Source organism: Gopherus evgoodei, chromosome 5, assembly GCF_007399415.2.
Source record: "Gopherus evgoodei ecotype Sinaloan lineage chromosome 5, rGopEvg1_v1.p, whole genome shotgun sequence".
Taxonomy (NCBI): domain Eukaryota; kingdom Metazoa; phylum Chordata; order Testudines; family Testudinidae; genus Gopherus; species Gopherus evgoodei.
In genome coordinates this window covers 52,781,990-52,794,678 of record NC_044326.1, presented here as the reverse complement: position 1 = coordinate 52,794,678, position 12,689 = coordinate 52,781,990, and the positions used below count along the sequence as shown (strand labels likewise).

General features: G+C 34.2%; 1 protein-coding gene across 1 annotated transcript in view; it reads left to right on the top strand.

Moving 5' to 3' along the window:
• Positions 1–11,008, top strand: part of CHIC2 (cysteine rich hydrophobic domain 2) — a 48,737-nt gene extending 37,729 nt beyond the window's left edge. The window contains exons 4-6 of the mRNA XM_030564014.1: positions 1,074–1,130; positions 1,297–1,356; positions 4,494–11,008. Of these exons, the coding sequence (XP_030419874.1) occupies positions 1,074–1,130; positions 1,297–1,356; positions 4,494–4,544 (168 nt within the window). The 3' untranslated portion in view covers positions 4,545–11,008. The remainder of the gene's footprint in view (positions 1–1,073; positions 1,131–1,296; positions 1,357–4,493) is intronic.
• Positions 11,009–12,689: the final 1,681 nt, after the last annotated feature.

Here is a 12,689-nt window from a genome sequence, read left to right as displayed (position 1 = left end):
TATTTTGCAATAATAACAGCAAGATGCTTCCCCCTTCATCCCCACTGCTTTGTAAGGAAGCTGCAGCTGCACTAACTTGCAGTTGATCCTTGTCAGTACTGCGTCCTTTTGCACCTGCAGCTCTGTTGGTCTCATCTTAACACCTGGCATCATGAATTATCCTCTTTTATTCATACTTGCTAGCAAATCTCATTAAGGGCTGAGCAGTATACATTGCGGCAGTCAAATGACCATAAATGTCAGAGTACATTTCTAAAATGTAAGTATAACTAAATTATTATACTCAGATACTCAAAATATCTCTAGGCGTGAAGCTGTACTTCAAAACAGCTGTTTTTCATTACATTTTGCATATATGAAGATTGATTGAGAAGTTATTAGAATTGCATGGATGCAAAATTTCAGTTGTAAAGATTTATGTAAGCTTAGAATTTCAAAATATCAGAATTCTTTACATGAAATGTCAAATGTAAAAGCACAGATATCCACATTTTGAGAGTCTGAAATACTGGTATTGCACTGCATTTTTGTGTAAATCATAGATATTTTTTTTAACCACTTAGCATTTGTACTTTCTGTATTTGGATTTTCCTGGCTAGTTTTCAGAGCTAAAGATGTAAAAGATTTTCTTTAAGGTATTGGTTAGATAGAATATTAGATATTTATATTTGACCTCTTGCATTACAAAATAAAGTTTACAGCTGTTCAAATAGTGATGTTTTGGAAGCAGTATATTCACATTCTTAGTGAAACTTTAAAATTGTCTGAAAATTGCTGTTGAATACTCTTAGGAGACATTTTTAATTCCAAGCAATTAAACCATATGTATGAATCATTGTGCTCAAAAGTTGTAATACTTTTTTCACATTGTCCCATAGTTAGTTTTTACTTTTTAAAAAGGGTCATTTCTGCTCTAGTTACTGTTTAATACTACAGAAGATTTGATATTATTGTAGACCACCCTGTACTCAGTCACTGTCCTATACCTCTCCTCTTTTCACACAAAAGCAGCTGCAAAACAAAGTTTTTCTAAAACCAGTCAAGAGTAAAATTCTTTCTCATTTGTCTTCCAGACACGAAGATCGATTGAGAAGTTATTAGAATGGGAAAACAATAGGTTATACCACAAGGTGAGTGCCGCAGGGAGCAGCTTCGTACTGTTGGAGTCTGAATTGCACAGTATGGAAACAGATGCTTTTGTTGAACGAAAAATATGAAAGGTGGACAAATGGGCTAGTCTGTGTGCTGCAATAAAATACAGCTCATTTTTCTTCTTTTTCTTTCCTCCCTGTCTAGCTGTGCTTGCATTGGAGACTGAGCAAAAGGAAATGTGAAACGAATAACATGATGGAATATGTAAGTTAAAGGGCTGTTTTGTGAGTTTCTCTATTAAATGATCATTTATTTTGCTTCTGATCTTATTCTTTTCATGATTATTAATCAGTAAAGGTGTCAAGAGCTTAATCGCCTGAGTGCAAGGATTTTCTACGGTTCACAGATGCATGGTTTCATGTGCAGGACTGATTTATAAAGTTATGAATGACTTGAAAACAAAGCTTCACTGTGTTCTGAAAAATAATAAATTAATTGCCAAGATAAAATAGCTTGAACGTGTGTTGATGGAGTGTGAAATTTTAGATGCTGTATAAAGAATAACCACAACTTTGGTTACGCAGCAAGTCAGATATGGCTGTTTTATATAATGCTAATCAAGTCTAAAAGTATGGAAGAAGACCTTTCAGCTAAGCTGTTGGAGCTTAAGAAAACTTTAGCCTTTTTAGATATTAACTGCCCCATATCTCAACTGTCTTGAAAGAATCTTTATCTTTAATAGAGTCATTAAAATATTTTTAATGTCAGTCTTAGAAGTAAGCTACAAAAGACACTTTGGTTTGGTTTTTATTCCCTAAAAAGTTCTCAAGTTATAGAAATATATACGCTGAAAAGTTGCATGCCTTCTGCAGTCAGTCAGTATGGGATTTCAGTTTGCTCACCTAGCTGCTTTCTTGCTCTTTTATTTGTTTTCTGTTTTATTACTGTTTTCAAAAGCTTTTGAGTGCAGTCAAGGGAGAATGAGTGTGGTGAGATGAGTCTGTTAAATTGATGAAATCATTGAAATATGTAGGATTTCCTTAATTGGAGAAGCGAGTGGACCAGGAAGGGGTTAACTATTGAAAATAAAGACTAACCTTGGAGAAATACTTAGGATAGCACTTCTTAAATATGCATAGTCTTTTGTTATGTGATATTTTGTCTATTCTTTGAAACAGTAAAGCTATCATAGACAGCGTATAAAAAGATTGGTTAAAATAGTGTTTAAATAATTAGAAATTATCTTAAAATCATCTTTTCACTGCTAGCATTCCCATTTCTTTCATTTTCACACTAAATCCTATTTCTAGCCTGAAACATAAAAGATTTTTAATGTCTTTTTTCACAGAATAGTTCTATTCACTAAACTGAATAAGTAGATTTTTATATCATTATCTATTATATAAAACATGTTAATTTATGATGAGATACATGATATTTCACTATAAAAAGAAAATTTCAGTAAGCTGTTTTGAGCTTGACCTATATGACGATGTCCTGCTTTTTCATCACGGAATGCTTCTGTTTTTCTACAGAAATAGTTAGCATTGTCACCTCAAATCCTTTACAGACTGAACTGAAACTAAGCAAAAGAGGCTGCAGGTATTTTTTATTAATTTTGGAGGGTGGCTTATTAAAGTTTAAACAAATGTTCACCTTTTATTAGGTGAACTTGTATGAAATTATAACAACTTTTTATATAGTGGACATTCTGTTAACTAAAGATTTTAAATCAATTGGTCTACTGACAGGAGTAAAGTTAAGCTTCTGCATAAGTGTTTGCAGGATCAAGATCTAAGAGTGAGAAATATTTTTAAAAGCTTCTAACAGGTTAGCTGTAGAAATATTGAATATAGTTATTTTAATCCAACATTGATATTCCACAGAACTTGTGTTCCATTCTTTCATCTGTAACTAGCTAAGATGCTGGTTGTATTAAAGCTGTTTTGAATTTTCCATTTATAAGTTAACTTGAAAAAGAATTGGGGGGAAAAATTAAGCTAAGACTTTAAAAAATGAATGCCGAAAGTGCGGCTCCCGTATCCATATTTAGGCATCTAATAGGGCTTGTCTACAAGAAGGTTTTATCTGTTGGTCCTGATGCTAAAGAGCATACAAGTTGTTTCACTCCACCAGTATAAAAAATGACCTGCACCTCTTCAGCTTATTCTAGTTTGAAACATGGTCTGAATTTCAAAAGTGTTCAGTACTCAGCAGCCCAGTTGAGGTCAGTGGTGCTCAGACTACTTACTTAGGTGCCTAAATGTATATTTAGAAGCCTAACTTTAAGGCTTTGAAAATCTTCACCTCAATGATCAAATCTATGGATTAAACATCCCTCCTCTCCCCCCCTCCAACTCATACACACCTTTTTATAAAAGACAGATGAGGCATTTATCCTTTACACTGCCAACTAGTTTTCTCCTATACACCCAAATGTACCTACTGAGAGTCAGTTTTTTGTCTGTTTGAGGTAATAGGCTTTTTATATGATAGGTTTTTGATGATGAAACATTGTATTATTTCAAAAACTTTTAGGAATGCAACTTTAATTGATTAGAAGAAAGGCTACCTCCTTTTACCAGCGTGCTTTGAATTGCACAGTTAGAACCCAATAAAATTCAATTACATTTCTTTGTTGAACAGAGCAGAGTGTTAGGAGTCCCAATCTTACTGATGTCAGTAATTTTATGGACAATTTTATGGAGGAGGAAAGTTTTGAAAGGGTAGTTTTTCTTAAAATGCCTTTCAACACACACTAAGGGGTAGATTATATTCAGGTATGTTATATTAATGGCCTCCTATAGCAAAATGGCTCACATATTAGAATCTCAGTCTGAATATTCATGTTGAAACATAAGTCAAGTTTCTTTTTACCTACCTGAGAATTTGAAGATTAGTGGAATAGTAATTAGTATTTTTTATGGAAAATCATTGAAACTATAAGCATGTGTTTTTAATTTTAAACTGATTGCAAAACTGATCTGAACTGAGAACAACTATTGATAGTTTGGTTATAAAGTTATTCTTGCATGTAGTCATCTTCTCTTTTTAACATTCATGTCTTTATATTTTGTTAGAAAAAAATTGAGCCAGTTAGCTGAGTTTGTCAATGAATAATTAGCTGGTGGCTTATTTTAACATGACCTGTGAGCCATACGTTTCTCTCTCCCATCTGATACTCTAGCTGTTAAGGTTTACTGCCCTTAGATAGGCACATGATTTCCTAGTGGTCCCTTAGCCAAAAAGGATAGCATGGCCCTTGATTGTTCATTCCTTCCTCTCTCCCCACATTTTTAGATAAATGTAAACAAATTTTGTGAGTGGTTGCTGTGATGAACTTCAGTTAATGGATAAGACTGATGCCAAGTTTCATTAAATTTGTTTTTCTTTTTATACAGGTCATTCTGATAGAATTTTTACCAAAGACACCGATTTTTCGACCAGATTAGCATTTGCTTTATTTATAGAGACTTACCCAAGTATGTTGTCTTTCCAATGGTGCCTTGCTTGGTGCTCTCCTGGTGGTGATATAGCATTGGTTCTACAGAATATTGTGGTGTTTTTGTTCTTTGTTTTTTAATAACAGCATGTTCTAAGTGCATTTTGTCAAAATTTGCAAAAGTCATTTCATGCAAATGTTAAGTACTACTTAAGTTATTACTTGTACTTATTATGTTTGCTAATGTATCTTGATTTTCAGAGAGTCTTTTATATGTGTGTATATATACATAACATAAATATACAGCTGAAAATAGCCTACAAGCGAGCAGATTTTTTTTAATCCATAATAACATAATGAGTTGACTGTAAATTGTGGAAGTTCTTTTAATCTTTTATCTGTTTACCTAAGTAACTTCTATGACCCTCTCCAGATTTTGCCCTTGACATTCTAGTTGTATATTTTTATTCACCCCCCCTTTTTTGGGGGCTGGGGGGAGCGAAGGGAATATCAGCCAGCCACCTCTACTGGGATAATAAGCAATGCTTGTTTGAAACTGTCCATTTTGGAACCCATATGTCAATGCACCATTAGAAGTCTCTGTGCTCTTTTGTGAAGAAATCTATCAGCTGGTTCTGAAGAAGTTCTACCTTAAAAGTTAATAAACCAGAATTCGAAGTATTTTACTCGGACAAAAAAATCATGGAAAGGTTTGCATGCATCTAATACTTACTAGAGCTCAGGATCACAAAAATACATTAGTATTGCAACTTATAATGTATATATCTTAATTCAGGTTAATGCCATGTAACAGCTTTACTCTTTACTTCTTATTGTTTACCAGATCTTGTACACAAAGGTGCAAAAATATTTGTTTCAGTAAATTTATTGTCCTAAGAAAATCTTTTTAGGGTTTTTTAGGGTTTTTTTTAAATGCATTTATAACCTCACATAGGCAGTTGTTTGAGAGAAATCTTGAAAAATACAGTTCCAGACACAAATGCAGATGGATGCCATGTATCACAAAATTAGTCAAAGCAAGGGTACACTGGACAATAGTGAGAACTTAAGAAATGCATTGGATAAATATTTATTGCATCCTGATTTCTTCTCATTTAGGTTTACAAGGTTTATTTTCTGCACAAATATTTAAAAAAAACCTGGATATGTGATGTATGCTTGGGTCAGGCCAGTTCTATTTCATTCTGTTACTTATCTCACTTGGTTGTACATATCTTCATATATGGTTGTTTTTAATAGCTACCCAGTAAGCTTATTTTTTAGTTTGTTCTTTGTATATCTGGATTTACCGTACATGAACATTAATGTATGCTAAGAAACTGTTCCTCATACATCTGTGGTAGCAAGCAATAATGTGAATTACTATGACAAACAAATATACTCTGCTTAATATTTGTATGAATGAAAAGTTGATGTCACTACATGAATACCTTTATCTTTTTACACTTTTTAATACAAATTTCATTTCTCATTAATATATTCAAGTACCTGGATGTTATGAACTATTTTTGTATACATCTTCAAAATAGTTATTCTCGATAAATCATCACTAGTGAATGTCGTATTCATTGTTTGATATTGGGAGCTATCTAGAAAGGTCAAGGGTTTTCTCTGAATTATCTTAATCTGTGTTCTCTATATATGCCCCAGAATAGAGATCTTCCATTACTCAGCTTTTATCTATTGAAGAAAGGAGCTCTTGTGTTTTTTGTGTAAGCTGCAGGTATGTTTTACTGTTATCAAAGTTCTCAATGGACTGTATAAAATAGCTCTTTCGTAGATGTATTGTTGAGTATCTGTCATCCCTTCCAGTTCTCCATTGGTATTTCATTGATGAAGAAGTGTCTGAGTGGCTGAAAGATTTTCACTTGAGGCATATCTCTTGTAAAGTTCCTATATGTGGTAGGTACTACCCTGTGTTAACACAAGAGCCATGACTGCTCAAGGTGTCAAATTTGTGTTAACCAATGGATGTCAGCCTAATTTTATCAGACTTTGCAGCTCATTTTTGAAACTTCTGTATCACCCTTTGAATATCTGTTGTAGAAGTCCAAGTTAGAGCTTTTGTAGATCAGAAACTTTGGAAATTCCTTGATATGAAGGACAAGTCAAAATATATGAAATGGCCTAAGAAGCAGTTCTCATCACACTCAATGTCTCTGACTTGGGTTGGCCTCCAGAGACACTCAGGAGTTTTGGATCATTGAGGCAGTTATGGCTGAGCAAGATTTTTAAATCTTTGTGGTTTCTCCTGTCAAAGTAGACCATTCATCCAGTAGTAGCTATAAAACTTCTTTACACAAATCCCTTAACCCCTGAACAAAAATCGTAGAAATTGGAGATGGAAAAGACCTTAAAAAGTCATCAAGTTAATCTCTATAGCGATCAGTAGGGATTTTTTTAAAACATAATTTCTAGTGTTTTGTCCACTATGCAGTATGTTTATGTGTCTCTAGCAATGGTTTCATTTCCTACTAGTCCAACTACCAAAATTAAACAATTTATAGTTTGGGCAGGCCACAAGACAATGGTAAGGCGAAAAGGGAATTAAAATGCTACTTTCTTTTGCAGGATATTTTCAGGTTGCCCTTCTATAATTGAAAAGCAGTTAACACACTAGACTAGTCTGTGTGTTAACTGCTTTACAGTTGTAAAGGATAGCCTGAAAATATTCTACAAAAGAAAATAACCTTTCTGATTCCTTTTAACTAGTTAACTTTGCTTGAACTGTGAAGGCTGGATATGCACTTAAGATTTATCATTTGTATTCTTTTTAATTAACACAGTATCTAGTTATGCCTATTTAACCTTTAGCATGAAACACTGGTGCTAAGAGCATCAATGACTGTATTTGAAAGTTATTTTAGGTAGTTGATTGTAAATGCAGTTGCCTTTAATTGTTTGGCCAGGATTTCTCTTTTTTTCCATGGTATAAGCAAAAAAATCAGTTATCTCCATCATCAAAAGATGCACTGTAGTTATTGGGGAAAGGTTCCCACTCCAGAGGGCTCTGGATCAGGCCCTAAATGAGAAGTCCTGATGATATAATATATCTGCAAGAACCCTTAGCAGTTGGCCATTGGCCATTCGAAGCTTTGAGTGCGATTTGCAGTAAACTGTTAATCAGAGGAGGGAATCTTTATAGATAAAAGTTACATAAAGCTAGTAAGCATTTCAAAATCCCTTTGGTTAAGGGTACTTTTTAATAAATTTTACAAGTAAATTCAAGAGTCCATTACATCTATCAGAATAACAGAACTTTTCATTACCATATGCTGTGAATTCTGAGGACTTGTAGTAGTAGAGTTCTAAATATCATAGGAATGGGGTTAAACACTGTTTTTCCCCAGATTGCAGCATTGAAATTGGTAACTAACTCATGATTTTTATCACAAGCTCCTGGAGGCAGGTGATTAGATTAGAATCTCAGCTTCTTTTTTTTTTTTCTTTTTTTAAGTAAATTTCTAGCCTTCCTGTTTGCAGGTAAAAAGCTTGAATGTATGAACCTTAAGGGCTCAGAAACTAGAAGGAAAAGGGAAAGAACCCCACATGTATTTATTTTTTTAAATCAAGAGACATTTAAACAAATCTATCTTTGAGGAGGAGTGCCTCATTATTTTTGAATACTTGAGGTTGGTAATCCTGCAGATTGCTGATCCAGAAAGCTTAATACTGAACAATTTAAAGAGATTCATACATGGGACATGTACCTCTTAAGTCTGATAACCTGTGCCTGCAGGAAAAAACAGTGACGGGAAGGACTTTAGCAAAAAAGAAAAACACAAAATATATATAATCAGTGGCTCTAGTCTACATTTGAAAGCACTGCATTTTTGTAAATAAGGGCCTTCTTCCTATCTGAGGTCAACATTTTTAATGTGAAGAATACTTAAAATCAAGCAGGGATGCATCCTAGTCTCAAAAGATGTCTTGGTTTCATTGTAGCAGCCCAGTAGTACGAGTGGTGCCTTCAACTGGCTGGCTTTGGATCCCTGATTAAAACCAAGTTCTTGCTTAGATAATTTGATATCAAAAGGACAGTGTTTCAGAAGAGAAATCTGTATTCATCATCATTACTAATTTGCTCCAATTTCTGTGATTCTTTCCCCAAAAGCATCCTTCCCATCCTGTTTAGTGTACACTATATAACAATTTTGTTGGCCACGCTTAGCTGAAAATATAATTCCTGAGGCATTAATAGGAAAGATGATAACAGCTAATAGGCTGAATGGGCCTGTCTACATGAAGGCTTATTTTACAAATTGCTCCCCAGAAGGTTAGTTGGACTTTAGTATGCATGACCATTTAAAATGTAATCAGCCTGTGGCCAAGGCAGCCCACTTCACTGTGTGGTGTGAGGATGTTAAACACAATGAGCATTTTAGATCACCAGATAAGGATAGATTAATTCCCTTGCTGTAAATGCAGAACCTGAATGTTTCCAGGGAAGACTAGTTCCACACCGAAATGCTTTCCATATGCTTCCCTTTTCTATGACAGGTATGTCTGCAAGCTGGGTGAGCCAGGATTTTCTGCTCATGATGAATGCAAATGTTCTTTTTGCTGGGAAACTTAATCAGTGGGTGCCAGTGGAAAAAAGTGCAGTGGAAGCAAATGCTCTTGCTACTGTGTGATGTGACTCATGTCCCATATCCTCAGGTAATGCAGTGTTCTAGTTTGCCACTAGATTAATATATTCAGTTTTCTTAGTAACAGCATGTCAAACTTTGGACATTGTTATTGTCCACTGATATAGCATAATTCTTTGCCCCTGGAATGAGAGTCAGTGTGATTTGGTATGTTTTGAGACTGGTTGTTAAAAAAAAATCCTCTAACTGAGTTATGTATATTAAATTTAATTTTGTCAGTATATATCCCCACCACATCACAGCTGGATGAAATGGATTTTTTGTGACCTAGATTGTTTTGTTTAATTGGAAGACACTCTTTTAAAAGATCATCCAGGCTTATTTCCTTTTAATACTGCTTCGTTAAAATCAGCATGTCTTGGAGAAAATGAAGTTACACTCTCCCATTTACCCTCAGGAGTCAAGCATTAGTGAAAGTTACAATGAGACAATGGTGCAATCAAGGTAATTGTAATAAAATTTAGTTAGGAAGGCAAGGTGCAAAAGTCTGAACATTGAACTTGGTAACAGAACTCTGAGTGTACTTCAAAATTGGTTTCTTTCTGTATCAAACGGTATTGAAGGATGAAGGTTATGTCAAGGCTAATTGAATCCCTTTCCTAAGCTTTTGTAGACAGTGTTCTAATTCCCACTACATTTTGGGTCTCCAGCAAGTGCCTCATTAACCTTTTTGGCTGTGCCCTAATTGATAGAGATTTTTGCCAGCTATGCTACTTATGAGAAACACTTCCACCTTAAAGATAAAGCATCTTCTACCTTTCCGTTAACTGGGTCTCTTTAGTTTAAAACTTAAGATATCTAGCTCAAAAAGGAATCGTGGATAAAAGTGAGGCAGCCTTAATTACACACTGGTCTTTTCCAAAGCTGGAGCCTGTAATACATAGTTAATTGTTTTCAAAGAAAAATCTTAACTTGTGCATACAGCTCCTGTCACGTGACAACATATATAAAACCCAAGAGTTAGGATCCAGTGAGAATAGCTTAAATTCAGGTAAATTAAGTAGATTTTGTAGCTGGTTGTCTTTTATTGAAAAGGAACTGTTAAATGTTCACCTTTAAGGGGCAGATGTTACATTTTTTAATGGTCTTTGCAGTTTGTTTTTCTCTCTCTAAGAAATATTGAAAATTACTTTGCCTCAAATGTCAAAAACTAGAATCAGTCGTAATCTGAAAATTTTGTTTCAATCATTTTTATTTTGTAAAAATGGGGTGGTTAATCCATTTTATAGACTATGCTTTAGCAGCCTTTTATAAATCAAAATATGGTGGTGCAGTGTAATCCTAAAATACTTTAAGGTGGGTCTGCGGAGGAATTTTTTTAACAAGCTTTAAAAATTAGTTGTGATCTCTTATGTAATGGTTGCAACACACTGCCTAATCCATCAGAATATGCTTTGTATATTAAAATAGAAGGGTTTTTTTCAGAGAGTAAATTGTTTCAAGGAAATTTGAGTAGTTCAGCTTTAAAATGTGTAACTTATTTGGTTTCCCTAAAAGACTGAAATTTTGCAGTGAAAATGCTGACCTAGGTTCAACTAAAATAAAGACAATTTACTGTAGATTATATGGACTAAATTAATCCCTCTGTAACTCAGCTGATTAAGTGAAGTTCTAGAGAGTTACCTTTTGGCTGTATATGGTTATTAAAATCCTGTGAAACACATTATAAATCAGTAATCCTAAAAAATGACCTAAGAGATCTGTCAAACTGGCCGAATAAACAAACATGTTAAAATAACCACACTGCATCAGTCTGTTTAAAAAAAAAAAAAAGGGCAATAAATGTACTTTACATTAAGATTTAGTAGCAGTCTCCCAAATACCTAAATTCAAAAGTAATCATGTCACTTAAAGATATCCTAGTAATAAACAGTTGAGAATATTAGAAGGCTTAGATTGCTGTGACTTGACTATAGTAACATTACTCTTCAGATATTTTAAATCCAGAATGAGTGACTGAAAGCATAAAGGCCAGTAGTATGTTAATAGGAAGGGGAGGGAAATGAGTGAGGAGAAGATCGTTTAAAAACTGCACAATTGTAATTATGCATATTTAACAGTATTTAACCACATCTGCTATTATTACTGAAGTTAATCTTTTGTTGAATTTTACAACTTTATTTAATGCATCAACCTTCTGTTAGTTTTTTCTGGCCTGACCTAGGATTGGAATGGATTCAAATACAAAACCTTTTTAAAGCAGTTAAGTTGTATGTATTACAAACTAATAAAATAATTGTGAAGCTATCTACTCAGGCTTATTTTCTTTTATAAAATATGTCAAAACTGTTTTATGGCATAATAGCTTATTTTAAGTCTTGAGAGGGAAGGTGGGCGAGGTAAGAGCTTTTATTGGACCAACTTCTGACAGTGAAAGACAAGCTTTCCTTCTTACACAGAGCTCCTCCTCAGGTCTGTTTTAAATCAGTTAATACTTTAAATCTGATTTAGAGAGAATGAAAAATCCATTTTGAGTGATTTACTGTTCATAAACTCTCTAGAACTGCAGTATTCAAACTGGATAGTCTTGCTTACACTGAATTTTTCAAACTAGCTTTTATTTAATTCTGTGGCTGAAGTTTAAGTATTTCGTACCAGAGTGCTACTGGTATTATTAGTTGGTCTGTATTTCCATTATGGTGGAGTAAATAATACCATAGTTAAGGCTGTGTTTCAACTTTGTTTTATATATTACTTACTTACACAGTTAATATACAATTTCCATACAATTGACAAAGTCACCAGCTTATTCCCATAAGAATCATTATTGTTTCATTATTTCATATTAGGCAAATCTCCCAGATTGTCTTACAAAACCTAGTAATGTTCCTTAAACTGAACCTTAATAAGCAATATTAACTCTACTTCTATCCAGTGCTTTGAGGAGAGCATTGAATTTAATCAGCCAACTTCTCTATGTATGAAACATTTTACCTTCTTCGGTTACTCTGCTTAGGAAATCCCTAACAGCCTCGTTTTAGATATATTTAAAAAACTCCCTGGAACTATCCTGAAGCATGCAGCGTGTTGTAATTTCAGCTTGCAAAGCGGTATGATACAATGTTGCTGAGCAGAAAAGCGCACGATAGATTTAATGTAGCCAATTGTGTACTTTTGAAAAAAAGAGTAACTGTTCAGTGTGAGTTAATTTTGGATTTTTTCAGCATCTCTCTTTTAGGCTTTGTGCTGCATTCTTCTAGACAAATGCGTATTCCATGTGGGCCACTGTTCTGCTAAATGCTCTCAGTTCTCCCTTTGCAATCAAGATTATGTTGCTAAGGAGATTTTGCTTTTATTGGTGCCATTGATTTGTGTTAATACGTTTTGAATACCTCTCGGTATTCTTCCGTAGACAAGGCCAAAAGAAAAACTTCCCCGAGTTTCCCGATTTACATTACAAATGGAGCGGTGGTGTAATGAAGCCGATATAAAGTGGGCAGTTGAAAGGGAACTAAAGAAGGGCACTCAAGTGAGAAATGAAGAAA